The 24,701-nt window shown below is 41.9% G+C and overlaps 1 protein-coding gene and 1 pseudogene across 7 annotated transcripts in view; both read left to right on the top strand.

Moving 5' to 3' along the window:
• The first annotated feature begins 404 nt into the window (after positions 1 to 404).
• On the top strand, positions 405 to 997 carry LOC128591508 (signal peptidase complex subunit 3-like; annotated as a pseudogene). The gene has a single exon (XR_008381572.1). The product of XR_008381572.1 is annotated as a signal peptidase complex subunit 3-like (transcript).
• A 14,138-nt stretch (positions 998 to 15,135) lies between these two features.
• Positions 15,136 to 24,701, top strand: part of NME9 (NME/NM23 family member 9) — a 50,087-nt gene continuing 40,521 nt past the window's right edge. For 4 of the 6 annotated variants that reach the window (XM_053599012.1, XM_053599014.1, XM_053599013.1 and 1 more), the window contains exons 1-3: positions 15,136 to 15,405; positions 15,815 to 15,851; positions 19,888 to 19,945. In XM_053599012.1, the coding sequence (XP_053454987.1) occupies positions 15,140 to 15,405; positions 15,815 to 15,851; positions 19,888 to 19,945 (361 nt within the window). In that variant the 5' untranslated portion in view covers positions 15,136 to 15,139. Of the gene's footprint in view, positions 15,556 to 15,814; positions 15,852 to 19,887; positions 19,946 to 24,701 lie in introns of all 6 variants that reach the window. The other 2 variants (XM_053599016.1, XM_053599015.1) reach the window with 2 other exon arrangements.

Raw genomic sequence — 24,701 nt, 5'->3', positions numbered from 1 at the left:
AAAATCAACTCCAAGACATTGAAACACACACCAGAGAAAACAATAGTTTAGAAAGAAAGGTTTTGAGTTTCAAAAGCCTAGACTTCGTCTTCTAGGTGGGCTTTAGTAAGTTGTGGCAGGCTAATGTTCTTACTGTGATAAAATGAGATGAGGCTCTCCAGTTGTTGATTCACCCAGCCCCTACCCCCTTACCTGAGACATTTGTCAATTTGGGGCCCTAGCTAATGATCAAGCTTTGCCAAGAAATAGGACTTCTCTGAGAAACCAACTAAGCTTTTGGTGGCCACACAGTTCTAAAATGACAAATTAGAACAAGGGGGCTTTAGACATGCACTCAATTTTCTGCACATGACATATGCTGGGCACTAGGTCTAGAAATGCTTCTAAAAGCAGAAGAAGGCGTGTGGGGTCGGGGCCGGGCGGACACGGTCGCGATGAACACGGTGCTGTCGTGGGCGAATTCGCTGTTCGCCTTCTCACTGAGCGTGATGGCAGCCCTCACCTTGGGTTGCTTCATCGCCACAGCCTTCAAAGACAGGAGTGTCCCAGTGCAGCTCACATCTCATGGATCATGCTGAAAAATGTAGAAGACTTCACTGGACCTAAAGAAAGAAGTGATCTGGGATTCATTACATTTGATGTAACTGCTGATCTAGAGAACATATTTGATTGGAATGTTAAGCAGTTGTTTCTTTATTTATCAGCAGAATATTCAACAAAAAATAATGCTCTGAATCAGGTTGTCCTACGGGACAAGATTGTTCTGAGAGGTGATAATCTGAAACTGCTGCTGAAAGATATGAAGACAAAGTATTTTTTCTTTGATGATGGAAATGGTCTCAAGGGAAACAGGAATGTCACTTTGACCCTATCTTGGAATGTTGTACCAAATGCTGGAATTCTACCTCTTGTGACGGGATCAGGACACGTGTCTGTCCCATTTCCAGATACATATGAAATAACGAAGAGTTATTAAATTATTCTGAATTTGAAACAACAAAAAAATAAAAGCAGAAGAAAATCTTCCTCAGTCCCACAGTGCTTAGAAAACAGATTTCCCAAGGAGAAAGGGGCTACCTCAAATACAAGGCCAGCCCCCACCACAAGACATTAGCTAGATTGGTGTCATCTCTCACAGCAACCTCAAACTCGCCTAGCTAACTTTTCTGTTTTTAGTACAGATACGGTTCCACTCTTGCTCAGGCTGATCTCAAACTCCTGAGCTCAAGGGATCCACCCATCTTGCCCTCCCAGAATGCTAGGATTATAGGCATGAGCCACTGTGCCCGGCCCTATGGCCAGATTTTAAAGCTCCATGGGGACAGAATTGGGACAGCTAGACTGGAAACCTCTGAAGAGCAGAGCTGAATCTCCAGTTTTTCTTGACTGAGCATACGGAGACCTGCAAGGGTCTCCATCAAAAGCTACATGCTAGGAATAGGGGTAAATCAGAGATAGACTTGAGGTACATAGATTCCCAAACCCAAAACCCAGTCCCAACTCAGGTCAATCCTTCACTGGATTGATATAATCATTCTTCACCCCCATCTGCCTAACCCTAACCCTTGGCACCTGGGCTATGGGTGCCAAGCCTATAACTTTAAAACTGACAGATGAACAAAAATGATGGAATCCAGAAACAATGGAATGATTTATTTAAAGTTCAGAAAGACTGTCATCTTTGAATTCTACAGCTAGTGACAGTATCCTTCAATAATGTAGGTAAAATAAATTTCCAGATAGTCAAAAACTGGGAAAATGTATCACCAACAGGCAGTAAAAGAAATGGCTCCCAGCCAGAAATACATGATTCCAGACAGAAACATGGAAAAAACAAAGGAAGGTAAGGACATGTGAAGGGTCAATAAAGAATGAAACTGAAATCTATGGGACAGAGGAAATGAGAGAAACCTAGTAGGGTTGAGGGACCCAAGAGCAGAAGTTGTGCCTTTCTTGTGGAGTTTTGGAGGTCTCCTAGAGATTTCAGCTCGCAGAGCAGGGAGACAGGAGAAACAGACAGTTGCAAGAGAGTCTCAGCAGATGGGCTGAGGAACCTCATGGTATTCTCAGTGAGACAAGGAACAGGCCATGTCTACACCAAGAGCATCACCGAGGTGCCTCAAAAGCCAGAGGGATGCTCCATATCATCTGCCATTGGGGAAATGCAAAGGAAAAAAACAAGGAGATGCTACTACACACCTATTAGAGTGGCGAAAATCCAGAACACTGACATAACCAAATGGGTGGCAAGGGTATGGAGCAACAGAAACTCTCATTGCTTGCTGGTAGAAATGCAAAATGGCGCAGCCACTTTGGAAGACAATTCAGTAGTGTCTTACAAAACTTAACATACCCCTGCCCAAAGAAGTCGAAGACTTCTGCTCACACAAAAACCATGTGAATGTTTATATCAGTTTTATTCATTATTGCAAAAACTTGGAAGCAACCAACATGCCTTTCAGTAGGCAAATGGATAAATAAACTGTGGTACATCCAGACAATGGAATGTGATTCAGTACTGAGAAGAAATGAGCTATCAAACCATAAAAAGACATGAAGGGATCTTAGATGCACACTACTAAGTGGAAGAAAATCTAAGAAGGCTGCATACTGCACAATTCCAACAATATGACATTCTGGAAAAGGCAAAACCATGGAGATAGCAAAAAGATCAATGGTTGCCGGGAGGTGGGGGATGAAGAGAAGTAATGAGCAGATGGAGCACAGAGGATATGGAGGGGCAGTGAAAATACTCTGTGTGATGCTATAAAGGTGAATACATGTCATTATAAATTTGTTAATGAAATACATGATTCCAGACAGAAACATGGAAAAAACGAAGGAAGGTAAGGACATGTGAAGGGTCAATAAAGAATGAAACTGAAATCTACGGGACAGAGGAAATGAGAGAAACCCAGTAGGGATGAGGGACCCAAGAGCAAAAGTTGTGCCTTACATAGAACCCTACAACACCCAGAGTAAGTCTTAATGTAAACTATGAATGTGGCGTGATTATAACTGTAACAGATATAACACTCTGGTAGAGAATGCTGATAATTGGGAGGCTGTGCATGTGATTGGATGGGGGTTAAATAGAAAATGCCTATACCTTCCTCTCAATTTTGTTGTGAACTTAAATCTGCTCTAAAAAACAAAAAGGGCTTAAAAAAAACAGGGGGCCCTGCAGACCTTGCTGTTAGCATAAGAAGGATTCAAGTAGCCATCCACCCACGTGGGCTAACAACCTGGTACTACCAGATGTGTAGGTCCCTGCAGATGCCAGTAGAGAGATCAGTACCTAATGGACCTGCCACTGTGCACTAACATTAGGTAAGTCCCCATAACTGCAAGGTAACTAACTCCAACAAAAGGATATGTGTTGGGAGTGAATAGAGAAAGAAATACCAATTAACTGAGAAAATCCTGGAATTAGTGGTATGAAATGGAACTAGCCAAGACTCACTTTCTGACATCAGGTGGAATGAAAGTTTCAAATGAAAATTAAAGCTTAGTAATGTTGTTTGAGGTGGGTGATTTGGAAGCAATCTTAACGTCTATCCCTGGGCAGTGGGTAGGGAAGATATGGTGAGTGCTTTCCACGAGTACCAAAGCAACACTTGGACCAGATGTTCATACAGCAACATGATGGATCTTAAAATCAGAGATGGCTGAAAAAGTTAGGATGAGGAATAAAGCATATAACACAACACTTATATAATTCAAAAATACATGCACATGCAGCAAAAAATATTTTGCAAATAGATATACAAAGAGATCTGTATTTGATACATTAGAATGTTTTTCTATGGGGGTGTAGGAAAAGAGATTGTCGAGGACGGGGGTTCCCTAGAAAATAGGGCCTGACACTATATTTGCATCTGTCCTGACACTTGCTGCTTTCCCCAGAGCAGCAAAAGTAAGAGGGAAAGAGAAGTGAGGCAGGGAAGGTGGGGAAGCACATAGAAGGTGGAGCACTAACGAGGCTGACCACAGCGTCGGAAGGAAATATGTCCTTTTCGTCTGTCACGCAGGACATCTGGAAGCCCTGAGCCCGGGAGTGATTTCATTAGAGAGAAGAGGAAGGAGTTTATCTTCTTCCTGTCTTCTGTCTCTCTTGGGTCCAAGTTCTCCTTGGGATGCACTCACTACTCTTCCAGGTTGGATCATCCAGCTTCTCTTGGAGCCCCTGAGGGAACCAGACCCCATGCTTTACCTGCCTGAGGAGGTGGTGGGAACAGCCAGAGATTCGTGGGTCTGGTCAGCCAAGGCTGCCGGCCGGAACTGCTGTGGCTCCTGCTGCAGCAAGTGCAGTGGGGGCCCTGCCAGGGCTTGGCTCATACCAGGCAAAAGCTGGGAGAGCTGGTGGTGTTAGGAGAGGAGGCGGTGGTGGTGGCAGCTGGGCTCTCAATTGTGTAAGTGGCTGAGAGCCTGAGGAGCAGGTGGGCCCAATAAACTGGGTCTGATATAATGCTTTTGCACAGATTTTCTATATAATTCTGCCCAAGGTCACAGAATGATCAGGGCAGACTTCCAGCCTGGTGTGTTCATTCCCTTGAAGTGATAGGCTAAGTCTGCACGTGGGCTGAGGTCCCAGTCCTTACACATCTTTGTCCAGGTCCTACCCAGGACTGGGACTTCATTTTTCTCCCTCCATCTCTTCTTAGGAGCAAGCCTTTTCTCAGATTGTATAACTTCTCCCTCCATAGCAGGAAATAGAGCTGAAAGGGAACAGGACCCAGTCCCAGCCAGTAGGGTGAACACACATTTTAACTGTGACTCCTAGAAGGTTAATAAGTCATTTTTTTCCTGTTAGCTAAATGACCTGGAGGAGGGGGCAGCAGCTATGGAAGCTACTTGTTCCTACCAGGCCGACCTCCCCAGTCTGTGATTCTCACACCCAGGTACAGCGCCTGTGTGAGCCTTAGGGGCCCAATCACAGGCTATTACTTGGTTCATTTTCCTGTAGCACTGTATTTACCCAATGTCTTGAAAGAATAAAGTTTTGAAATTTCAATCTTGTCAATGGTTTTGTTATATGCAGATGTAAACCAGATCAAGAGCCTCCTGCTTTCCTCTCAATCATTCTCATGTTTTTTTTTTTTTCATGAAATCCCAGAGTTAACATTCAGTGAGTGATGTAAAAATATGATATTCTGGAGTTCCTTGAGCACTTACTGGTATTGGTGCTATAGACATGATCAAGTGGACAGACACTGTGGTAGTGAGGGTGACCGCCAGAGAATGGGTTACTGCTTAGGTCTGTGGCCCATATGACTAGTGCTCTGCCTGGTTAGGGGGCGGAGGCAGGGCAGCTAGCTCTTTGGATGACAAAGTTGTTGCTTTCTGAACTAAAATAATGTCACTATTTATTATTTCCCAAATCTTGGGTAGTTGGATGAAGAGAACTACAAATCTTACCAACGATAGTCCTTGGTAATGAGGTCTTGGGGGCTTGATTGAGTTCCAGTTGGCCTCAAAAGCTTCTTTTGTCATCCCAAATAGATGAGCAATGTGTTTTAATGGAAGGTTAGAGAATCAGTGCTCTAGACTCCCAGAGGAGCCTAAATAATTAAGGGGAAAAGTTCATTACCTCTCCAGAGGTGTCAAAAGCTGTCAGCCGAAGTCTGAGACTTTACCCTATTTGCAAGCTGAAAAGTTATCATTCCATAGTTTCATAGACATTGGCAGAATACATGAAACTCCTGGGTCAGAGATGAAGGATAATTTATTACTCAAAGCACTAGCAGTAGCCAGAGTATTAGCATTTTTGTACAGGGAGTTTCCCAATTTCCACACATGGCCAGGGAACACCTGCACATGTGACTATAGTTGAGAAACCAAAGCTTTTATACATGAGAGTAAGTTGTTTCTGTTTCTGGGAGGGCAGGGGGTTGAGACAGGGTCTCACTCTGTCGTCCAGGTGGGAATGTGGTGGTGCAATCACACTCATTATAACCTCGAACTCCTGGGCTCAAGAGTTTCTTCCGGCTCAGCCTCCCATGTACCTACAATGACAGGCATGTGCCACCATGCCCAGCTAATTAAAAAAAATTTTTTTTGTAGAGATGAAGGTCTCTGTACATTGCCTAGCAGATCTTGAGCAATCCTCCCAGCTCTCAGCTTCCCAAAGTGTAGAGATTACAGACATGAGCCACCATGCCCACCCTAAATTTGCTCTCTATGTAGGGAGATGCTCTACCTTCCAAAGCTGTAAGCCAGCGGTTCTCAACCTGTGGGTCGCGATCCCTTTGTAACAATGAAAATACATCGTGGCATTAGGAAGGTTGAGAACCAATGCTTTAGAAGGAGATACCTCTGTATTTTTTAAAGCTGTTCACTATATAAACACTCCTGAAAAGATGGCTAAAAATAAAGCCTCTGCTTGCAAAATGTGCAGAAAGATGAGAAACCCATGGAGAAATGTCTGCCAAGAGAAGGGCCTATGATCAGACTACTGTATAACACACAGCATGTCTCTTTGACATCTGCTCTAACTTTTCAGTAAGCTGAATGGTAAGGCAGCACAGGGCTCATTAGTTCTGGTCATGATTGGCTTTGTGATAAAAGAATCACTAGGAAGTGGCTGGAACTCACAATACAGAACAGAATTTTGATGGTAACTTCCACTGACTTATACAGAATGAAGAAAATGTAGTACAGTCCTGTGCGGGTTGGTAGGCTCTGAGAGACAGGCTGCTTCCATTTTATGGCACACTATCGTGTATTTTCAAAGTCCTCCTTATAATCAACAAAAAATCTACCAGCATTAATAAGTGAGTTTAGCAAAATCTAAGAATACAAAGTCAATATACAAAAAACTGGCTGTCAGTAGATGTTCTAATACATACTCTGGTAAGAGAAAAACTCAAATCAATTCAAGGTGGAGGGCAGGGGAATGAGGGAGTGAGGAGAGGGGGGTGGGAGAAGGATGGGGGTTATAGTGTACGGCACATCTCTTGGAGTAGGGACACAATTATAAGAGGGACTTTACCTAACAAAGGCGATCAGTCTAACCTAATTCTTTGTACCCTTAGTGAACCCCAAACGAACAAAACAAAATTGGCTATATTTCTATGCACTGGCAGCACATAATTACAAATGAAGTAAAAAAATAATTTCTATTAACAATACCATTAATAAACACAAAATACAAATGACTTGAGAGATTAGTTCAACGACTACAAAACATTGCTGAAATTAAAGAATGAATAAATGTGATGTGGTGTTCAATAACTTAATTGTAGGTATCTCTGTTCTCTGATGTCTCCCTATGTAAAATGAACTTAATTGTCCCACCTCATACATGGCCTATTGGTTTTTGGCAAAGGCACAAAAGCAATTCAGTGAAGTAAAGGGAAGTCAACATGGGGATTAAACCCACATGGGGATAAAAAATGAACCTGGACCCCTTCCTCACATCTGACACACATATTAATTTGATACAAACTGTGGTATACTGAGACCATGGAGTGTGAAGTAATAAAAATAAAGTAAAAATATTGATACACACTACAACTTGGATGAATCTCCAGGAGAATTATGAATTCGAAGGGAATTATTCCAGTCAAAAAAAGCCAGTCCCGAAAGGCCACATAGTATATAATATCATTTACACAACATTTTTTTTTGACAAGTTCTCTGCCTCGAGGACTGATTGAAACTTTTTTTACACAACATTTTTAAGTGACAAAATCTCAGAAATGTCAGATAAAATAGCAATTGCCAGAATTTAGGGATGGGGTCAAGAGACAGCCATGGAGGGAGGTGGGTATAGTTATAAAGGGTCCTTGTGTTCAGAATCTTGACTATGGCAGTGGATACACCAACCCAGTGATTTTCAACTGCTGTGCCATGAGAGGATCCTACGTGTGACATGAAAAAATTTAAAGATAATTAATTAAATTATTTTCAAAAGAAATTCAAAGCACAGTAAGTATATATTTTTAATTTACACTTAAAAAAATTAGCATAATTTAAGTGTGCCATGGAAGTTTAACTATAGGTTCAAGTGTGCTGTGAGATAAGAAAGGTTAAAAACACTCCACTAACTTGTGCAGGTAACAAAATTTCATAGACCTTCAGCCCCTACACACACACAAATGAGTACAACTAAATATAGGGAAATCTGACTAAAATGGGTGGATTGTGCCAAGGTCAATAGCTTGTTGTGCTATTGTGCTATCATTTTGACTAAAATGTTCCCAGTGGGAGAAACTGAGCCAGGTGTATGAAAGTGTCTTCTGTGTTTTTTCTTACAACTGTATGAGTCTATAGTTACCTCGACAAAGTGTCAAATAAAAATGAATTTGAGATGGCTCATAGGCCTAAATGTAAACAGTAACTTTTTAATAATTCCTTTCATTATAATTTTTTAATAATTCCCAGATTTATAACTTTTTATAATTCTTAGAAGGAAATAGGGAAATATCTTCAAGACCTGAGAATAGTCAAAGATTTCTTAGGATAAAAACAGAGAATAAAAAATTGATAAATTAACCTTTATCAAAATTTCAAAATTTATGGCCATTAAAGTCACTCTGGTCATCTCAAGCTGGCACACGGGGATGGAGTGTGGAGATTCCACATGTGATACTTAACCACTTGTGCCCAGAAGTATCACTCATCACTTCCACCCTGACTAAAGAAAACTAACCAGTAGGCTCCATCTGGATGCAAGGGGTGCAGGGTTGGCGGGGGGGGGGGGGGGAGGGCATGTGATCCCCACTAATCAGCTGTTACCCAGCATGATTCCACTCTGTGAAAAGGAGCTGACACCTTCATAACAATAACAGTAATAATACTGGCTTTTATGTCAAGAAACTTTGAAAGACATTATCTCTCTCTACAATGTCCCGGAAAGGTAGTTTTTATTAATATTGTCCCATTAAAAGATGAGGAAATGAGCTGGGCATGATGGTATAGTCCAAACTCCTCAGGAGGCTGAGGTGGGAGGATCCCTTAAGCCCAAGAGTTCAAGTCCAGCCTGGGCAACATAGCAAGCCCCTTAACAAAACAAAACAAAACAAAGAAACTGAGACTGAGGAAGTTGTGGTAATTTATCCAAGCTTCCAAAGGTACCAGGCTCAAGTCTTTCTGACACTAAAGCTTCCATCTCTACTACTCTTGGCAGTCTTCCTCGAGGAGGGCACAGGAGGGGCATTGCCTTACTTGGGGAGAAAAGAACACATTCTATCTGCAAGCAGAGAGGAGTCAGGCTAGGCAAAGATGTCTGTGAACATGCTTATCATCTAAGATGAAAAACAGTAGATTATCCAGGGAAAGACAGCCTGCTTTGTTTTATGATTTGCTCTTAAAGTGAGTAGGTTCATTCTTGTTTTACACAGTCACATCAGTCCTGAGGTGTTTTGATGAAGAAAATGCTCCTGTCCAACTGGGGTCTCAGAAAGGTTTTCTTTGAGTAAACCTCCACCTTGTGGCCAAACACATGAGTTGCAGGAAAAAGAATGTTTAATCTTCCAGACTCCAAAACAACTCAGTAACCCTTAAAGTTAGAAGTTTTTGCATTAAAAGAAAACAAACAAAAAGTACTTCCATTAGACCAAGTCTAATTAAAAACATTTGACTTTTCAGCAAATCAAATCACTTACTCATATCATAAAACATGTAAAAGATGGAAATTTTATTAAATCAAGGTCTAAAAAGCAGGGATGTCCCAACATAATTCATTTGAGGAAAAACTGATGAAGTTCCACATTGTCCAAACTGTAGACTTTTGAAAGTTAAAGGGATTACTAGTAATCATTATACAGGACAACAGGTATAAAGTTTAGGTGTTATCCTAAATTTGTTTCTAAGGTTCAACCTGGTAAAGATGTAAATATGCTTTGTCATATAATTGTGACCATGTGGTAAGAAATTTAACCCTCTCAGAAAGAATAAAATTCACTTTCAGTGTGCTGGCAGGAGGATCCCCTATTACTAACATCTTATATTAGTATGATATTTGTTACAATTAATGAATTAATATGGATACATTACTATGCGTTCGAATCCATAGTTGATTCAGTTTTTATTCAGTGTGCTTTTTCTGTTCCTGAATCTCACCAAGGTTACCACATTACATTTAGTCATCATATCTCCTTAAGGGTCTCTTGGCTGTGATAATGTTTCAGACTTTCCTTGTTTTTTGCGGACAAGATTGTTTTGAGGAGTGTTCTTCAGGTGGTATTCTGTAGAATAGCCTTACAAAGGAATTTGTCCGATATTCTTCTCATAACTGGGCTGGGGTTATGGTGTTGGGGGAGAAAGAGCACACAAATGAAGTGCCATTTTCATAGCATCCTATCAAGTTTCATATTATCAACATGACATCACTGCAGTTGGCCTTGATCACCTAGCTGAGAAGTGTTTGTCAGGTTTTTCCATCACAAAATTGCTCTTCACTGACCCTTTCTATACTGTACTCTTTGGAAGGAAGTCACTACAGTCCATACTTTAAAGAGCAGCAAATAAAGGTTTGCCTCCTTTAGGGCAGAGTATTTATGTAAGCTATTTGAAATTCTTATGCATAAGAGATGTGTCTCTTCTCCCCCATTTTTTAATGTTTTCCTGGCTCACATCATCCACTACTCATTTACTAAATCGTGCGATTCTAGTATACACAGATAGCAGTATCAGAATTGTTAATCTATACCTCCATAGAAAACAGTTTTATCAGCTCTTGTATAGTGCTTTGGGGTTTAGTTCATTTTGCCTTTAGTCTTATAGACTCTACTCATCTCCAAAGTTATAGGTCTGCACCTTCCCTCCTTCCACCTTCAGTTAACCTGTTTCAAACAGTCTTAATATAGAGTCTCTTGTCACATTTTGCCTTTCTTCCTGGGATCCTCAAACTTCCTACATGACTCTTTAAAATGTACATACATTAAAGTTCATTTTTTGTATAATTAAGTCCTATGGGTTTTGACAAATGCATAATGCCATATATTCACCATTAAAGTATCATATGGAATTATTTCACCATCCTAAAAATCTCCCATTCTTCACCTATAATTTTTCTCCTAACCCCCCGTCCCCTAGAAACCACTGATCTTTTTACTATGTCGTTTTATAGTTTTGCCTTTTTTTAAAACAATTCCAAAAGTTTATTTCCTTAAATTGGTATTACACAACATAACGCAAAAGGGCAGGGATCACACAAAATTTGTTTCAAAATAGACAAAGGGTCTTTTGAGTTTTGCCTTTTTCATAATGTCACATCATTGGAGCCATGTTTCAAGTCATGAATCTTGACTATGGCAGTGGCTACACTAACCCGGTGATTTTCAACTGCTGTGCCATGAAATTTTTAAAAGATAATTAATTAAATTATTTTCAAAACAAGTTCAAAGCACAGTAAGTATATTCTTTTAATTTACTCTTTAAAAAATCAGCATAATTTAAGTGTGCCATGAAAGTTTAACTATAGGTTCAAGTGTGTTGTGAGATAAGAAAGGTTAAAAACACTGCACTAACTCGCGTAGCTAACAAAATTTCATAGACCTTCAGCCCACACACATACACAAATGAGTACAATTCGTTCACTTAGCAATAAGCATTTAACATTCTTTCATGTCTTATTGTGGCTTGATAGCTCATTTAAAAATTGCTGAATAATATTCCATTGTATGGACATGTCATAGTTTGATTCATTCACCTAATGAAAGACATGTTTGTTGTTTCAATTTTTTTGATGATTGTGAGTAAAGATGTTATACACAGGCACATGTGGGTTTTTGTGTAGACATAAGTTTTCAAATCAATTTGGTGACTATCTAGGATCACAATTGCTGGATCATACGGAAGATTATGTTTAGCTTTACAAGAAACTGCCAAACTGTCTTCCAAAGTGGTGGTACCATTTTGAGTTCCCACTAAGCAATAAATGAAAGTTCCTGTTGCACTGTATATTCACTAGTATTTGAAACTGTCAGTTTTTAAATTTTAGCCATTTTAATTAATAGGTGTATAAAAGTATTGTTTTTAAAGACAGTTACATGTCTATTATATACACATTGTAGTATTTCTTGTAAGAGTTGGTCTTCAGTTTGCTTCTTGTTCTCGCAGAATGTCAAACAGCTGCAGAAATCGTCTAAGAACGATTTAGGAAACAGTGTCCTATCCCTACCAAAAAAAGGGCATCTTGCCTACATTTTCCAATCAGATTACTGAGAAAAATAATATGACCTGTTTATTTTAAAGTGTAAGGCATAAATTTTCTTTCAGGATATAAAAAAGGACAGACTTTTAAAATACAAGACTCCTTTTGTTTATGAAGTTCTGTAAAAGTACATTAAGTATGCTCTACTGTTTGTCCTTTGACTTATATTCCAGTTGACCGGAAACAAATAGTAGCAATACATAAAGATATGCAAAGCACATAAATCTTGCAGTAATATAATGTCAACATCATCAGAAACACCTAGCAAAAGGAGCTTTCCTGGTTACATAACAATCTTCCCATGTATTGCAACTTTGAGTGTTCCTACCAGCACTTCAAAGGGGCTGGTACATTTCACACCTAACTTTATATTAGTATGTTTTGGACTCAAATGATAAGTTTCCTCCACTAAGAGATTAACCTCATTATCTACATTCATCACTACCTTTCTATCTCATTTTCTTTTCCAAGTAACTGGTGCAGTGTTGGTCAGGACTCCATTTTTGGAGAAAGAGTCACTACTGTTTTAATTAGTAAGTCCCGATTGACAAATGAGGCTTAGCACCTTGTTCAGATGGTTATTTTCCATCTGTGTGTCTTCTCTGATGAGGAGTCTGTTCAGATCTTTTTCCCAGTTTTAAATTGGGATATATGTTTTCTTATTGTTGGATTTTGTATATTTTGGATACAAGTCCTTTATCAGATATATGTTTTGCAAACATTTTATCCAAGCCTATGACTTGTCTTTTCATTCTCTTAATAGTATTTTGCACTTTTTTTAAAATTTTAACAGATTCCAGCTGATCGATTTTTTTTTCATGGATCATATTTTTGGTGTTGTATCTAAAAAGTTATTACCAAACCCAAGATGTCCTTGATTTTTATCCTGCGTTTTCTTCTGAAAGTTTTATAGTTTTGCATTTTACATTTAGGACTATGACCTATTCCAAGTTAATTTTTACAAAAGTTGTAAGTTCTGTGTCTATTCTTTCTTTGCAAATGGATATCCACTTATTCCAGCACCATTTCATTTACCTATGTATCTGTTTTTTCACTGACCTCAAGCTGTTTTGATCATTGTAGCTTTATAGTCAGTTTTGAATTTAGGTGGTGTCAGTTCCTTTACTCTGCTCTTTCTTCTTTCTGCTAAGTATTCTGGGTCCCTTTTTCCTTTACACTCCAGAGTCAGTTTATTCATGGCCACAAAATAGCTTGCTTTCTGAGATTTTGAGTCAAATTATGTTTAATCTATAGATCATATGGGGGAAGAATTGATATCTTAACAATATTGTTTCTATCCATGAACATGGAATATTTCTCCATTTCTTTAAATCTTCTAGATTTCTTTCATCAGCTGTTACTGATTTCTAGCTCGATTCCATTGTGGTCTGAGAACATATTTTGTATGATTTCTATTATTTTAAATTTGTTAAGGTATGTTTTACAGCCTGAATATGGTTTAACTTGGTGAATGTTCCACGTGAGCTTGAGAAGAATCTATATTTTGCTTTTGTTGAATGAAATATTGAAAAATGTCAATTTTTGATGCTTTCAGTTCAACTACACCCTTGTTCATTTCTGCATGCTTAATCTAATAATTACTTTTAAAATGGTGTTAAAATCTTCAATGATGGGCGGCACCTGTGGCTCAGTGGGTAGGCGCAGGCCCCATATAGTGAGGGTGGCAAGTTCAAATCTGGCCCCAGCCAAACTGCAACAAAAATAGCTGGGCGTTGTGGCAGGCACCTGTAGTCCCAGCTACTTGAGAGGCTGAGGCAAGAGAATCGCCTAAGCCCAGGAACTGGCGGTTGCTGTGAGCTGTGACGTCACAGCATTCTACCAAGGGCAATAAAGTGAAACTCTGTCTCTTAAAAAAAAAAAACTTCAATGATAATACTAGATTTACCTATTTTTCTTTGCAGTTGCATGATTTTTTGCCTCATTTATTAGTTCTCTGTTGTTAAGTGCATAAATGTGAAGTATTGTTTTATCTTCCCAGAGAATTGACCTCTTTAACGTTATGTAATGCCCTGTTTATCCCTGATATATTTCCTTGTTCTGAAGTCTGCTTTTCCTTAAATTAACAAAGGTACTTCAGCTTTCTTCTGATTAATGTCAGGATGACATAACTTTCTCTGTCCCTTTACTTTTAACTTAATCTGTTTCTTTTAGACAACACACCACTGGGCTTAGTTTTTTAAAAACCTACTCTGACACTTTCTGTCTTGCAATTGGTCAGATTAAAGTGATTGTTGATATCATGTTTTGCTTTTTTTTGTCACCTGTCTTACTTTGTCACCTTAGTAGAGTGCTGTGGCGTCACAGCTCACAGCAACCTCAAACTCTTGGGCTCAAGTGATCTTCCTGCCTCAGTTTTTCATTTTTAGTAGAGACAGGGTCTCACTCTTGCTCAGGCTCGTCTTGAAAGTGTGAGCTAACGATCCACCGGCCTCGATCTCCCAGACGCTAGGACCGCGCCGGCCATGTTTTGTATTTTGTATGTCTTGACTTTCCCACCTTTTTTTGTTTTTGGTTTTTGGGACAGGGTCTTGCTTTACTGCCTGGGGTTGAGTACAGTGGAGTCCTCATAGCTCACGGTAACCTCACACTCCTGGACTCAAGCAATCCTCCCACCTCAACCTCTCAAGCAGCTGGGACTAGCGGGGCGCGCCACAGCTGCTGGCTAACTTTTCCATTTTTTTGTAGAGACGGGATCTCGCTCATGCTTGGGCTGGTCTCCTATTCCTGACTTCAAGTAATCCTCCCGCCTCGTCTTCCCAAAACGCTTGGATAACGGGGCGCGAGCCACCAAGTCCAGCCTGTATTCTTCTTCTTCTTTTTTTTTTTTTAAAGAGAACCCTTACAGACCCTTCAAAACCTGGAGGTACCCCACCTGGCACTCATCATGCGGGCATGTAAGGGTGGCAGACGCGGTAGGAAGTATACTGAGATGTAAGGATGCAACTGTACCACGCACAGATGCGTCGGGTCTTCGCCTGGTGGGTTCAAAGCCTCCAGACAATGACAAACTCTCCAGCCAATGAGAACGTTTCCACACACCGATCCAGCCGGCAAGGGGCGGGACTCCCTCCTGCCAGTCTCGGGCTTCTGAGTCCCCGCGGAGAGACTGCGTCGGGCCCGGAGTGGGCGTGGCTTACGCGTCCGCCTTTCCAGGCAGGCCTGGCGGGGTGCTGGGTTGCCATGACGACTGTGGCTGGGTCGCGCAGACTGGGTTGGCGACTCCGGTGCGTGGAAGGCCGTGTACCTGTCGGGAGATCGTCCGTGGTGGCTCAGTTTCCCAGTAATACCTGGGAGCAGTAGGGATAACAGTTTCTTGTCCTTTTTTCGCCCGGACGCCTGGCAGGCTGCGCTGCGCCGCTAGCTGACTCGGGCCTGTGAGCGCGCCCCCTGGCCGGCTCCGGGGTGGGGAAGGGGCTTTGCAGATCCCCAGAAAGGCTTCGCTCCTCCCGGGGGGGTGTTCATTTTGTATCAGTGTCTTGACTTGCTGCCACTTACAGGCACTTTCAAAAGGGACGGGGTGGGAGAACTCTGCTTGAAGGAGGCTCTGGGCTTGCTGATCCGCGCCACGGTTTGTCGCAAGGCTGCTGGGCAACTGCCCAAGCCCGAGGTAACAGGGCTTCGTCTTCCTTGCAGAGCCATGGGCAGCAAGAAGAAGGAAATTGCCCTGCAGGTAAGCCTCAAGGGGCGCTAGCTTCCAGCACTTGATTGGGGTTGGAGGGCGAGGAGGTTGGTGTGTGTGTGGGGGGGGGGGGGGGGGAGCGGGGGGGGGCGTGCAGTACAAAAGTGTCATTCTGTTTGCTAGCAGGATGTGACAGTGTTCTCAAATTTGAATGTTGTACCCTTCCTTCTTAAAGGGAAAAAACTTAGGTCCCCACTGATGACAGATTTTTTTGTGTGTATGTGCTCTTAAATACCGTATATACACTCAAAAATGAGTAGAAGTTCTTTATACTTACAGTGTTTATACAACCATACCACCATAAAACCCAAACATTCAATAAATAAAGCTACAAAATCAAGAAAAGAATTAACATAATTCGACGTGGCTGTTACGTTTTTTGTTGAAACGCCGTTGTATCTTGCTCAAAGCATACAATAGTAGGTTCTTTTGAGTTTGGAGATGCGTCTGTAATTGTGTGCTCTGTGGAGATGCACTTTTCCCACCGCTGTTCAAACACTCACTTGTTAAATATGTCTTGAGATATATGACGAGGATTTGTGATATTTTAATGGAATGCCTTACTCATCTGCACCTGGGACAAGTGAATCCATGAGCTTCTGCTCTTTTCTTCTTGGTCCCCAACAATGAGAAGTGGTTGATTCAAAAGGGATGGTAAAAAGCTGCAGGCATGGGCCCTAGAATGGGGAGAGAGTGCTTTGTCATACTGAGATCATCTGCATGGTGGGCAATACAAGAACATTTCAGAACATGTTTTATATTCAACTGGACCCCATAGTATACATGCTCAGGCTACACACACAGAGAGTAGAGAGGTTCAGAGATTTTGAGACATCTGATTTCAGTCTTACAGTTCTCAGTGGAACCAGCAAATGAATTTCAAAAGCCGGTGATTTTAAAAGGAGGAACGGGTTAAGCAGCATTCTAAGGGTAGCCCGTGCTGGGTGAGGGAGGGCTTTGGCTTGGAAGTGAGAAGACCTGGATTAGTTCTTGCATCTTCTCATAGCCAGCTCTATGACTTTGAATACGTGATATAACCTCTCTGGGCTACAGCTTGCCCCTCTGGAATGAGGCTATTGTGTGGATTATCCCTAAGGGCCTTCCAGCCTTGATCTTCTAGGACCATAGAGTTGGGAAATATTTCCTATGTGAATATTCTATGTGTAGTAAATCCCATGTTCCTGATGCTACCACTACTGCTGTGTGAATCATTTCTGCAACCTCTCTGGGCCTTTATGTAAACAAGAGGGATAGTAGGACTGGGTGTTGGTATCTCAGTGGGTAGGGCACCGGCCACATACATGGGGCTGGAGGGTTTGAACCCGGCCCAGGCCTGCTAAACAACAATGACAACTACAACAACAACAAAAAACAGCTGAGCATTGTGCCAGGTGCCTGTAATCCAAACTACTTGGGAGGCTGAGGCAAGAGAATCGCTTAAGCCCAAGAGTTTGAGGTTGCTGTGAGCTGTGATGCCACAGCACTCTGAGACTCTGTCTCCAAAAAAAAAAAAAAAAAAGTGATAGTACATAACTTGCAGAGTTGTGGTGATGAGGCTCTCTTGGATACCTCCTGGCTGGTCTGAATGTGGTCTGCAGTGCCTCTAATATTACTGCTTCGTGTGATGAACATTTCATGTGTGTATGCTGTATATCCCCTATGGGGATAATAAGATCTGTTAGCAATATTTTTTTGTTTGTATTCCTCAGATCTCTGAGTACAATGCAGTAAGTACTCAAAGTAAACGCCCCCTTTTGCTCAGGGATAGCGGCTTCCTTTCTCTGCTAACACTAAGGCATCTGCATGTCACCCTTCTGTAAGGTACCTAGGATCTGCCAACCCAGGAACCCTGTTTGCTTTCTAAGCAAGGTTATTTGGGGTTCCTTTTGTGACTGAGACAGAAAGAAATCATGGAACATTAGGAGACAATCTGATTTAAAGGTGCCACACATTCTTCATTCATTCCCTACCAAATGTAGGGCTTAGTGAAGTCTGAATATTTCCCATATGTTTCTGCTCCTGCCCTGCTTCTAGGGGTGAGATTCTTCAACTACCAAGAGAGTCGTGACCCTAGAGTTCATGCCCTGCCTGACAGGGTTTGGTGGCAGAGAGTTGCTAGTGATTTACAGCTGGGCCTCTGGGGACTGGTGGGTCTCTTCTGAACTCTTTGATCACTTTTCCTCAGCACTGTACTTGTGGGCCCAGGATGGTATCAGTCCAACTCTCTAACCTCATTTAAAGTTCCAAGACTTTTCTTGGTTTTATTTTTTCTTTCCTTTTTCTTCTTTTTCTTTTTCTCCTTCTCCCTCCTTCTTATTTCTTCTTCTCCCCCACCCCCCTTTTCCTCCTGCTTCTTCTTTTTATAGAAACAAAAAAGAAAGGAGTATACTTCCTTAAAAAGTGGGGCCTTTAATAGAGTTTTTGCAGATGTTATGTGTTTCCTGCCTTTATTGCAGATAATGTAGCCTGCCTTTTTAAAGGGACATAGACCTTAGAATACCTGTATTAAGAACAAATGGCGTGGCCAGGTTTGTGGCTCATGCCTGTAATCCTGGCACTCTTGGAGGTTGAGATGGGCAGAGTGCTTGAGCTCAGGAGTTCGAGACCAGCCTGAACAAAAGTGAGACCCTGTTTCCACTAAACATAGAAAAACCAGCTGTGCATTGGGGCAGATACTTGTAATCCCATCTATTTGGGAGGCTGAGGTAAGAGAATCACTTGAGCTCAAGAGTTTGAGGTTGCGGTGAGCTATGATGGCAAGGCACTCTACCCAGGGCAACAGAGTGAGACTCTCTCAAAAAAGAAAAAAAAAAAAAGAACAAGTGATGTTTTTCATAGTCTTTTAATTTACATAGTTTCAAAGTAGCTTCCCACTAAAAATTACAGAGGAAAAGTGGAGGAGCTCGATTAATCCATTCATTTATCAAAGTGAACATCATTATCATAATATGGGTAGTGAATGGGTAGGTGGACATTGCGTATCACTTGCTGGAATGTAACATTCCAACCAATTTCGCCAATCTAAAGATGCATAATCTGAATCTAATTAGGAGGAAACATCAGGAACACCCCTGCCGAGGGACTGAGGGACATTTTACAAAGTGCTCAACATGTGGTCTTTAAAAGTGTTAAGGCTATAAAAATAAAAGAAAGATTGAAGAACTATTCTGGACTAAAGATATTCACAAAGAGCCTTGGCAAATAAATCTAGCACCTGATTATGATTAGCTTCTTTGCTGTTCAGGGCATTATTGGGACAATTGGTAAAACTTGAGTGGTGTCTAAGGATTAAATGGTAATAATATTATCAGTGTTTCTTCCCCCCTGATTTTGATGATTGTATTGTGGTTACGTAGAATACTGTATTCAGGGGTGATGAGATATGAGGTTGGTAATTTATTTTCAAATAACTAAGAAAGAAGAAAAACTCTCAAATGTTCTTTATACTGTGCTTGCATATTTTCTGTAAGTTTGAAATTATTTCAAAGTAAAAAAAAGCAAAAATATATACTGTTAATGGAGACAGCTAATATGTATTTCTCCTTATATTTCATATCTAATGAAACCAGAACTCTTTGTAGATAAGGAAACAAATGAAAAGAATGGCAATAAATTCAACTCAACTATTTCTGATATTGAGTGAAAATATAATACTGTTTATGTACATAAAGAACACAAAAAGTTGTTTGTGGACACATAATATGTAAAATTATTTTTTAGCTGCCTGAGAATAGTACACATCATTCCTAAGATAGTGGTTTTTCATGGGGAGGGAAGCAGGAAGACAGGGAAGGAGAAGGGAGGACTGGAGAGAGGGGACAACTTGAACTGTATTTGTAAGGATTTCAGAGAAGAGGGGAGAAATCTAGAGCAGCGGTTCTCAACCTGTGGGTCTCGACCCACAGGAACTGTATTAAAGGGCCACGGCATTAGGAAGGTTGAGAACCACTGATCTAGAGCAAATGCATTAAATTGTGTCCCCATCTGTGCCCTCAGTAACATAGCCTTTGGTCCTCTTTGGCTTCAGGTCAACATCAGCACCCAGGAACTTTGGGAGGAAATGCTCAGTACCAAAGGACTAACTGGTAATTTAAAATAAAATAACTTTTTAGATCTATTCTTTGCAAGATTGTTAAATGACGTGCTAAACTATGAAGAGAAGGGCTGCAGTGAGCACCATTTTCCTATTATCTTGAGCCTCATAAACAACCTGATCTATTTCTCTCTCTCTGTGTATGTGTGTGTGTGTGCTTGAACTTCAGTAAATTCAGTTCAGGAAATAACTCAGTACTGTTCTGGAATTGATTGCATACTCAGGGTTGTTTGGTGTTAAGGAACAGGACCTCTTCTAATTACCTGAAGCTCATAAGGGGAATGTATTAGAAGGGATATGGGAATCTCTTAGAACTCAAAGAATTGAAGGAGAGCCAGGCATCATAGGAGCTTGAAACCTGGGACCGTAGTCATTAGGAAACTGCACAGCCACTTCCACGGGCCTCCTTGTCCCTATCCTCCTTGTATCAGTCATCTATTGTTGCATACCAATTTATCCCAAAACTTAGTGGTTTAAAACAACAATCACTTATTATCCTAATTTCTGTGGGTCACAAATCCAGGTGAAGCTTAGCTGGCTGCCTCTGGCTCAGGGTCTGTCACCAAGATACAGTTAAGGGGTCAGACAGGGAATCTCAAGGCTCAACTAGGAGTAGATTTGCTTCCAAGCTCATTTATATGGCCGCTGGCAGACCTTAGAAGACCCACGTCCAAGTTCACTCGTGAGACTGTTGGCAGGGTTAAAGTTCTCACTGGTTATTGACCAGAGACTTCAATTTCTTACCCTCAGTTTCTCCATCAGTTTACTCATAGCTTTGTAACTTGCTTCTTCCAGAGCAGGGCTTGGAGAAAGAATGCAAGATGGAAGTCATACCTTTCATTAACCTAATCTTGAAAGTGACATCCTGTTGCTTTTGCCATATTCTACTCATTAGAAACTGGTCACTTGGTCTAGGCTATACTCAAGGGCAGGGGATTACACAGGGGCATGAGTACCAGGAGGCAGGGATCACTGGAGCCATCTTAGAGGCTACCTACCACCCCTTCTCCCCCACTATTCCTTTCTCTTTCTCATTTACTCTTGATAATTCTGGGCTCAATTCCTCTCTCTACAGATGCACCTGCTCAGTCTGCTTATAACCACTCTCATCCCTCCCCATTTCTACCTCCACCAATAACTTCAGCATTCAAGCCCCATCTCCCTTTCTCATGATTCAATCTATCTTTCCAGTCCCTTTACTTACTGTTTCCTGAGGTGTGTACTAAGCTCTAACATTTTTCCTGAACATGCCACAAGTTTTCCACTTCTTCACTTTATCCAAGTCATTCCTACTACGTGGAGTATCATGGCCCCAGCACCATCTGTTGAAATATTTCTTATTCCTAGGCCTAGCTCAAAAGTAGCTTTTCTGGGTGGAATCTTTCCTGAACCTCTGTATGATCACTTCTTCCTGGGAACCCCTGGGACACTTGAAGTAAGACCATCTCAACCTCCCTAGCACGCACCCACCTTGGTGTGACCTCGATGGGGAAAGTCCACTGTGGTTTTCCTGCTAGTCTAGACTCTAAGCACATGACATTGGATTTTTGTTTTTTATTTTTGTAGAGACAGAGTTTCACTTTATCGCCCTCGGTAGAGTGCTGTGGCGTCACACAGCTCACAGCAACCTCCAGCTCCTGGGCTTAGGCGATTCTCCTGCCTCAGCCTCCCGAGTAGCTGGGAGTACAGGCGCCTGCCACAACACCCGGCTATTTTTTTGTTGTTGTTGTTGCAGTTTGGCCAGGGCCGGGTTTGAACCCGCCACCCTCAGTATATGGGGCCGGCGCCCTGCTCACTGAGCCACAGGCGCCGCCCCAACATTGGATTTTTCATCTTGAATCTGTAGTAGACATGCCCAGGTCTGGGGCCGAGTGGGTGCTAAATACACACTGATTCAGTTGCATGGGTGTGAGTATTCCCACAGTTTGAGGGAGTATAAAGCTTTTTGATGGTGCTAAGCTTAACTATTTTGTCCATGTGTCTTGTCTAGGCAACTAGAACACAGGGTGAAACAAACCATCACTTCCGTTTCTTTAACAGTACTAAAACCACTATTCTATAAATTTTTGAAAATTTGTTGTGTTCCAGTCACCCTGCTAAGCACTCTGTGTGAGAACGGCTAATACTCACTGAGCATGAGCCTCTGCCAAGGCTGCTCTGTGGTTCAAGGGCCTTTGCTGACTGAAGATGGCAGGTGCACTCCTCTCTGCTCCTTCTCACCAGGCAGTCAAGAGGGATATATATTCCTGCAGAGCACATAGGTACGGAGTGCACATGTGTGTACATACATATGCCCTTCTCTCTCTCTAAATCCAGCAGAAATTTGATTCCGAAGTCAACCACCATCTTGGAACTCTTGCCTTCTGGCTCATTTTCATCTGCCTTCAAATAAGCAAAAGTCTATTTGGGTTTTTACACACACACACACACACACACACCATTGTCTCTACCATCCTTCCAGGTATCTTTTTTGCTTAGCTTCCTCTCTTTCACAGTTAAACTCTTCACTTACTCTCCAGCCCCTCCATAACCTGTGATGTGTGTCTTTGTTTCCACCACTCTGCACAGGAAACACAAGAGGTGTTGAGCAGCTGCTAGGCATGATAGGCGAGCTATCAATATAAACTCAGATTTTAAACTAAGCCCTGACTTCTTTCTTTTGGAGTTGGAACCTGCCCTTCTTAATGGGCCTGCATACAGGCCCTTCTAAATTTTTAGGGATTTTTCCTGGATTGACCCAAATGCCTTTCTTGGCCTCCACCCACATGACTGTCATATGTTAAAATCCAAGTGTCTGTTAATTGTGAAACTCTTGTCCTTAGGGAAGTCCAGAGCTCTATGCTCTGCCTGGATGTGGAGGGGACCCAAATCCCTCTCTCCTGCCCCTACTCTCCTTCTAGGGGTCTGGCTGTCCTTGTGATCACTTGTCTTAGGTTTTATGCTTGGTAGTGGTACTGGTTGGGACCCAGCCTGCCTAGACTCAAGTGTGCCTTCCTTTCTTCCTGCAGCACTCTCTCCCCACCCCTACCCAGGCCATTTTCTCTGCCAGGCTCCACGGTGAAGTCCTTTTCACACCTACTTGATTTTTCATCCCCAGTGCATTTCTGCTTTCTTTCCAAGACATCATGGATTACTCTTTTCTTTCCCCTCTACCCACACCGCCACTCCCTGTCTGGCTTCCTCATTCCTCCTATACACAGCTTGGTTCTCACATTCTGAAAAATTATGCTACTTGGCTGAAGCAACCAACATTCCTGAATTTCTGCATCTTGCCTCTTTCCTGGAGTAGTCGAAAGAGCATGGGCTCTGGCATCAGACAACCTGGTTCTACTGCACAGTAGTTTAAATGTGGCCCCTCCAGAATTCACGTGTTGAAACTTAATGGCTAATGTGATAGTTTTAAGAGGTGGAGCTTTTAGGTGGTGATTAGGTCAGGGGGCTCCTCCCCTACTGAATAGCATTAGGTGGCCTTATGAAAGGGCTTGATGGAGGGAGTTCATCCTTCTTGACCTTCTTCTTCCCTCACGTGAGGATGCAGTTCTCACCAGATAACCTGGTCAGACTGGTCCCTGATCAGTGATCAGGTCCACCCTGATCAGTGAGTCCCTCATCTTGGACTTCCCAGCCTCCACAACTGTGAGAAGTGAATTTTTGTTCTTTATGAATAACCCAGTCTGTGGTATCTTGTTATAGCAGTGTAAATAGACTGAGTCATTCTGCTTGAGAATTTGTTTATCTTAGGTCAGTTACTTTGCCTCTTTTTTTTTTTTTTTACTTCGCCTCTTTGAACTTTAGCTTCCTCATCTCTATTGTAGAATAAGGATACTCATCTCCCTGAGCTTTCTGAGTAAAAAGCAAAGTGCAGGTGCCCTCTTGCACCTCAAGAAACATTATGATAGCTCCCTCTCCTCTTTTGAACTTACTATTGATCCTCATTGCCTAGAAAATCAGGGTGGAGCTCCTTAAACCCAAACTCTAGACTCCACCAGTGACCCCAGCCACCCCTTCCCCCTGCGCAGCCCCCAGACAGGTCTGGTCCAGCAGGCCCCCCAGCCCCTGCCTGGCTATCCAGGCTTTGCCCCACCGCTTCCCCTTCTTCCCATCCAAGACTGACCCTTCCACAATGCCCAGTGCAAGTCTCCCCTCCATTGGGAAGCCTTCCTTCTCTGCTTAGTACAGAACAGTGTTAAGACAGAGCCACCAGTTCTGATGTACATTGTGTTACACTGATATTTCCACTTGATGTAAAAATTTTGAAATATGAATCTGCACAGAGTAAAGCGACAAACTGCACATTACTGAAACTGGCAGGCCTAATCAATTACAGACAATTTCTATGCTATCTCCCTGTGACTGCAACCCCAGCCGTTGAAGAGAATGCCCACCTGTGTGGCTATATGGCTTCCCTCCAAGTCTCATGGTTCCCTCACACCCAGCCCTGACATACACTATAGATTGGGACCAAAGGAGAAAAGGCATTGAAGTTTCCATTTAGGTATCAAGTTCACTTTCCAGGAGAAACATGTTTGATTTTATAAAGTAAATAAAACTCTGCTTACCAAAGCAAGTGGCTTTTAATTCATGAGGGGAAAAGGTGAAAGCTGTACTTATTACCCAGGTAGATAAGAGTCAGTTGTCTGCCGCTAGGACATGACAATGACCTCTTCCTTTTAGAATAGGTTCAGTCCAATTCCAATATTGGTTGACGACCACTTTGTGTCAGGCCTGACCCTAAAAATCCCTCAACA

This window comes from Nycticebus coucang, chromosome 8 (assembly GCF_027406575.1).
Source record: "Nycticebus coucang isolate mNycCou1 chromosome 8, mNycCou1.pri, whole genome shotgun sequence".
Taxonomy (NCBI): Eukaryota; Metazoa; Chordata; class Mammalia; order Primates; family Lorisidae; genus Nycticebus; species Nycticebus coucang.
Note: the sequence above shows the minus strand (reverse complement) of the source record. Positions and strands in the feature narration are given on the sequence as shown.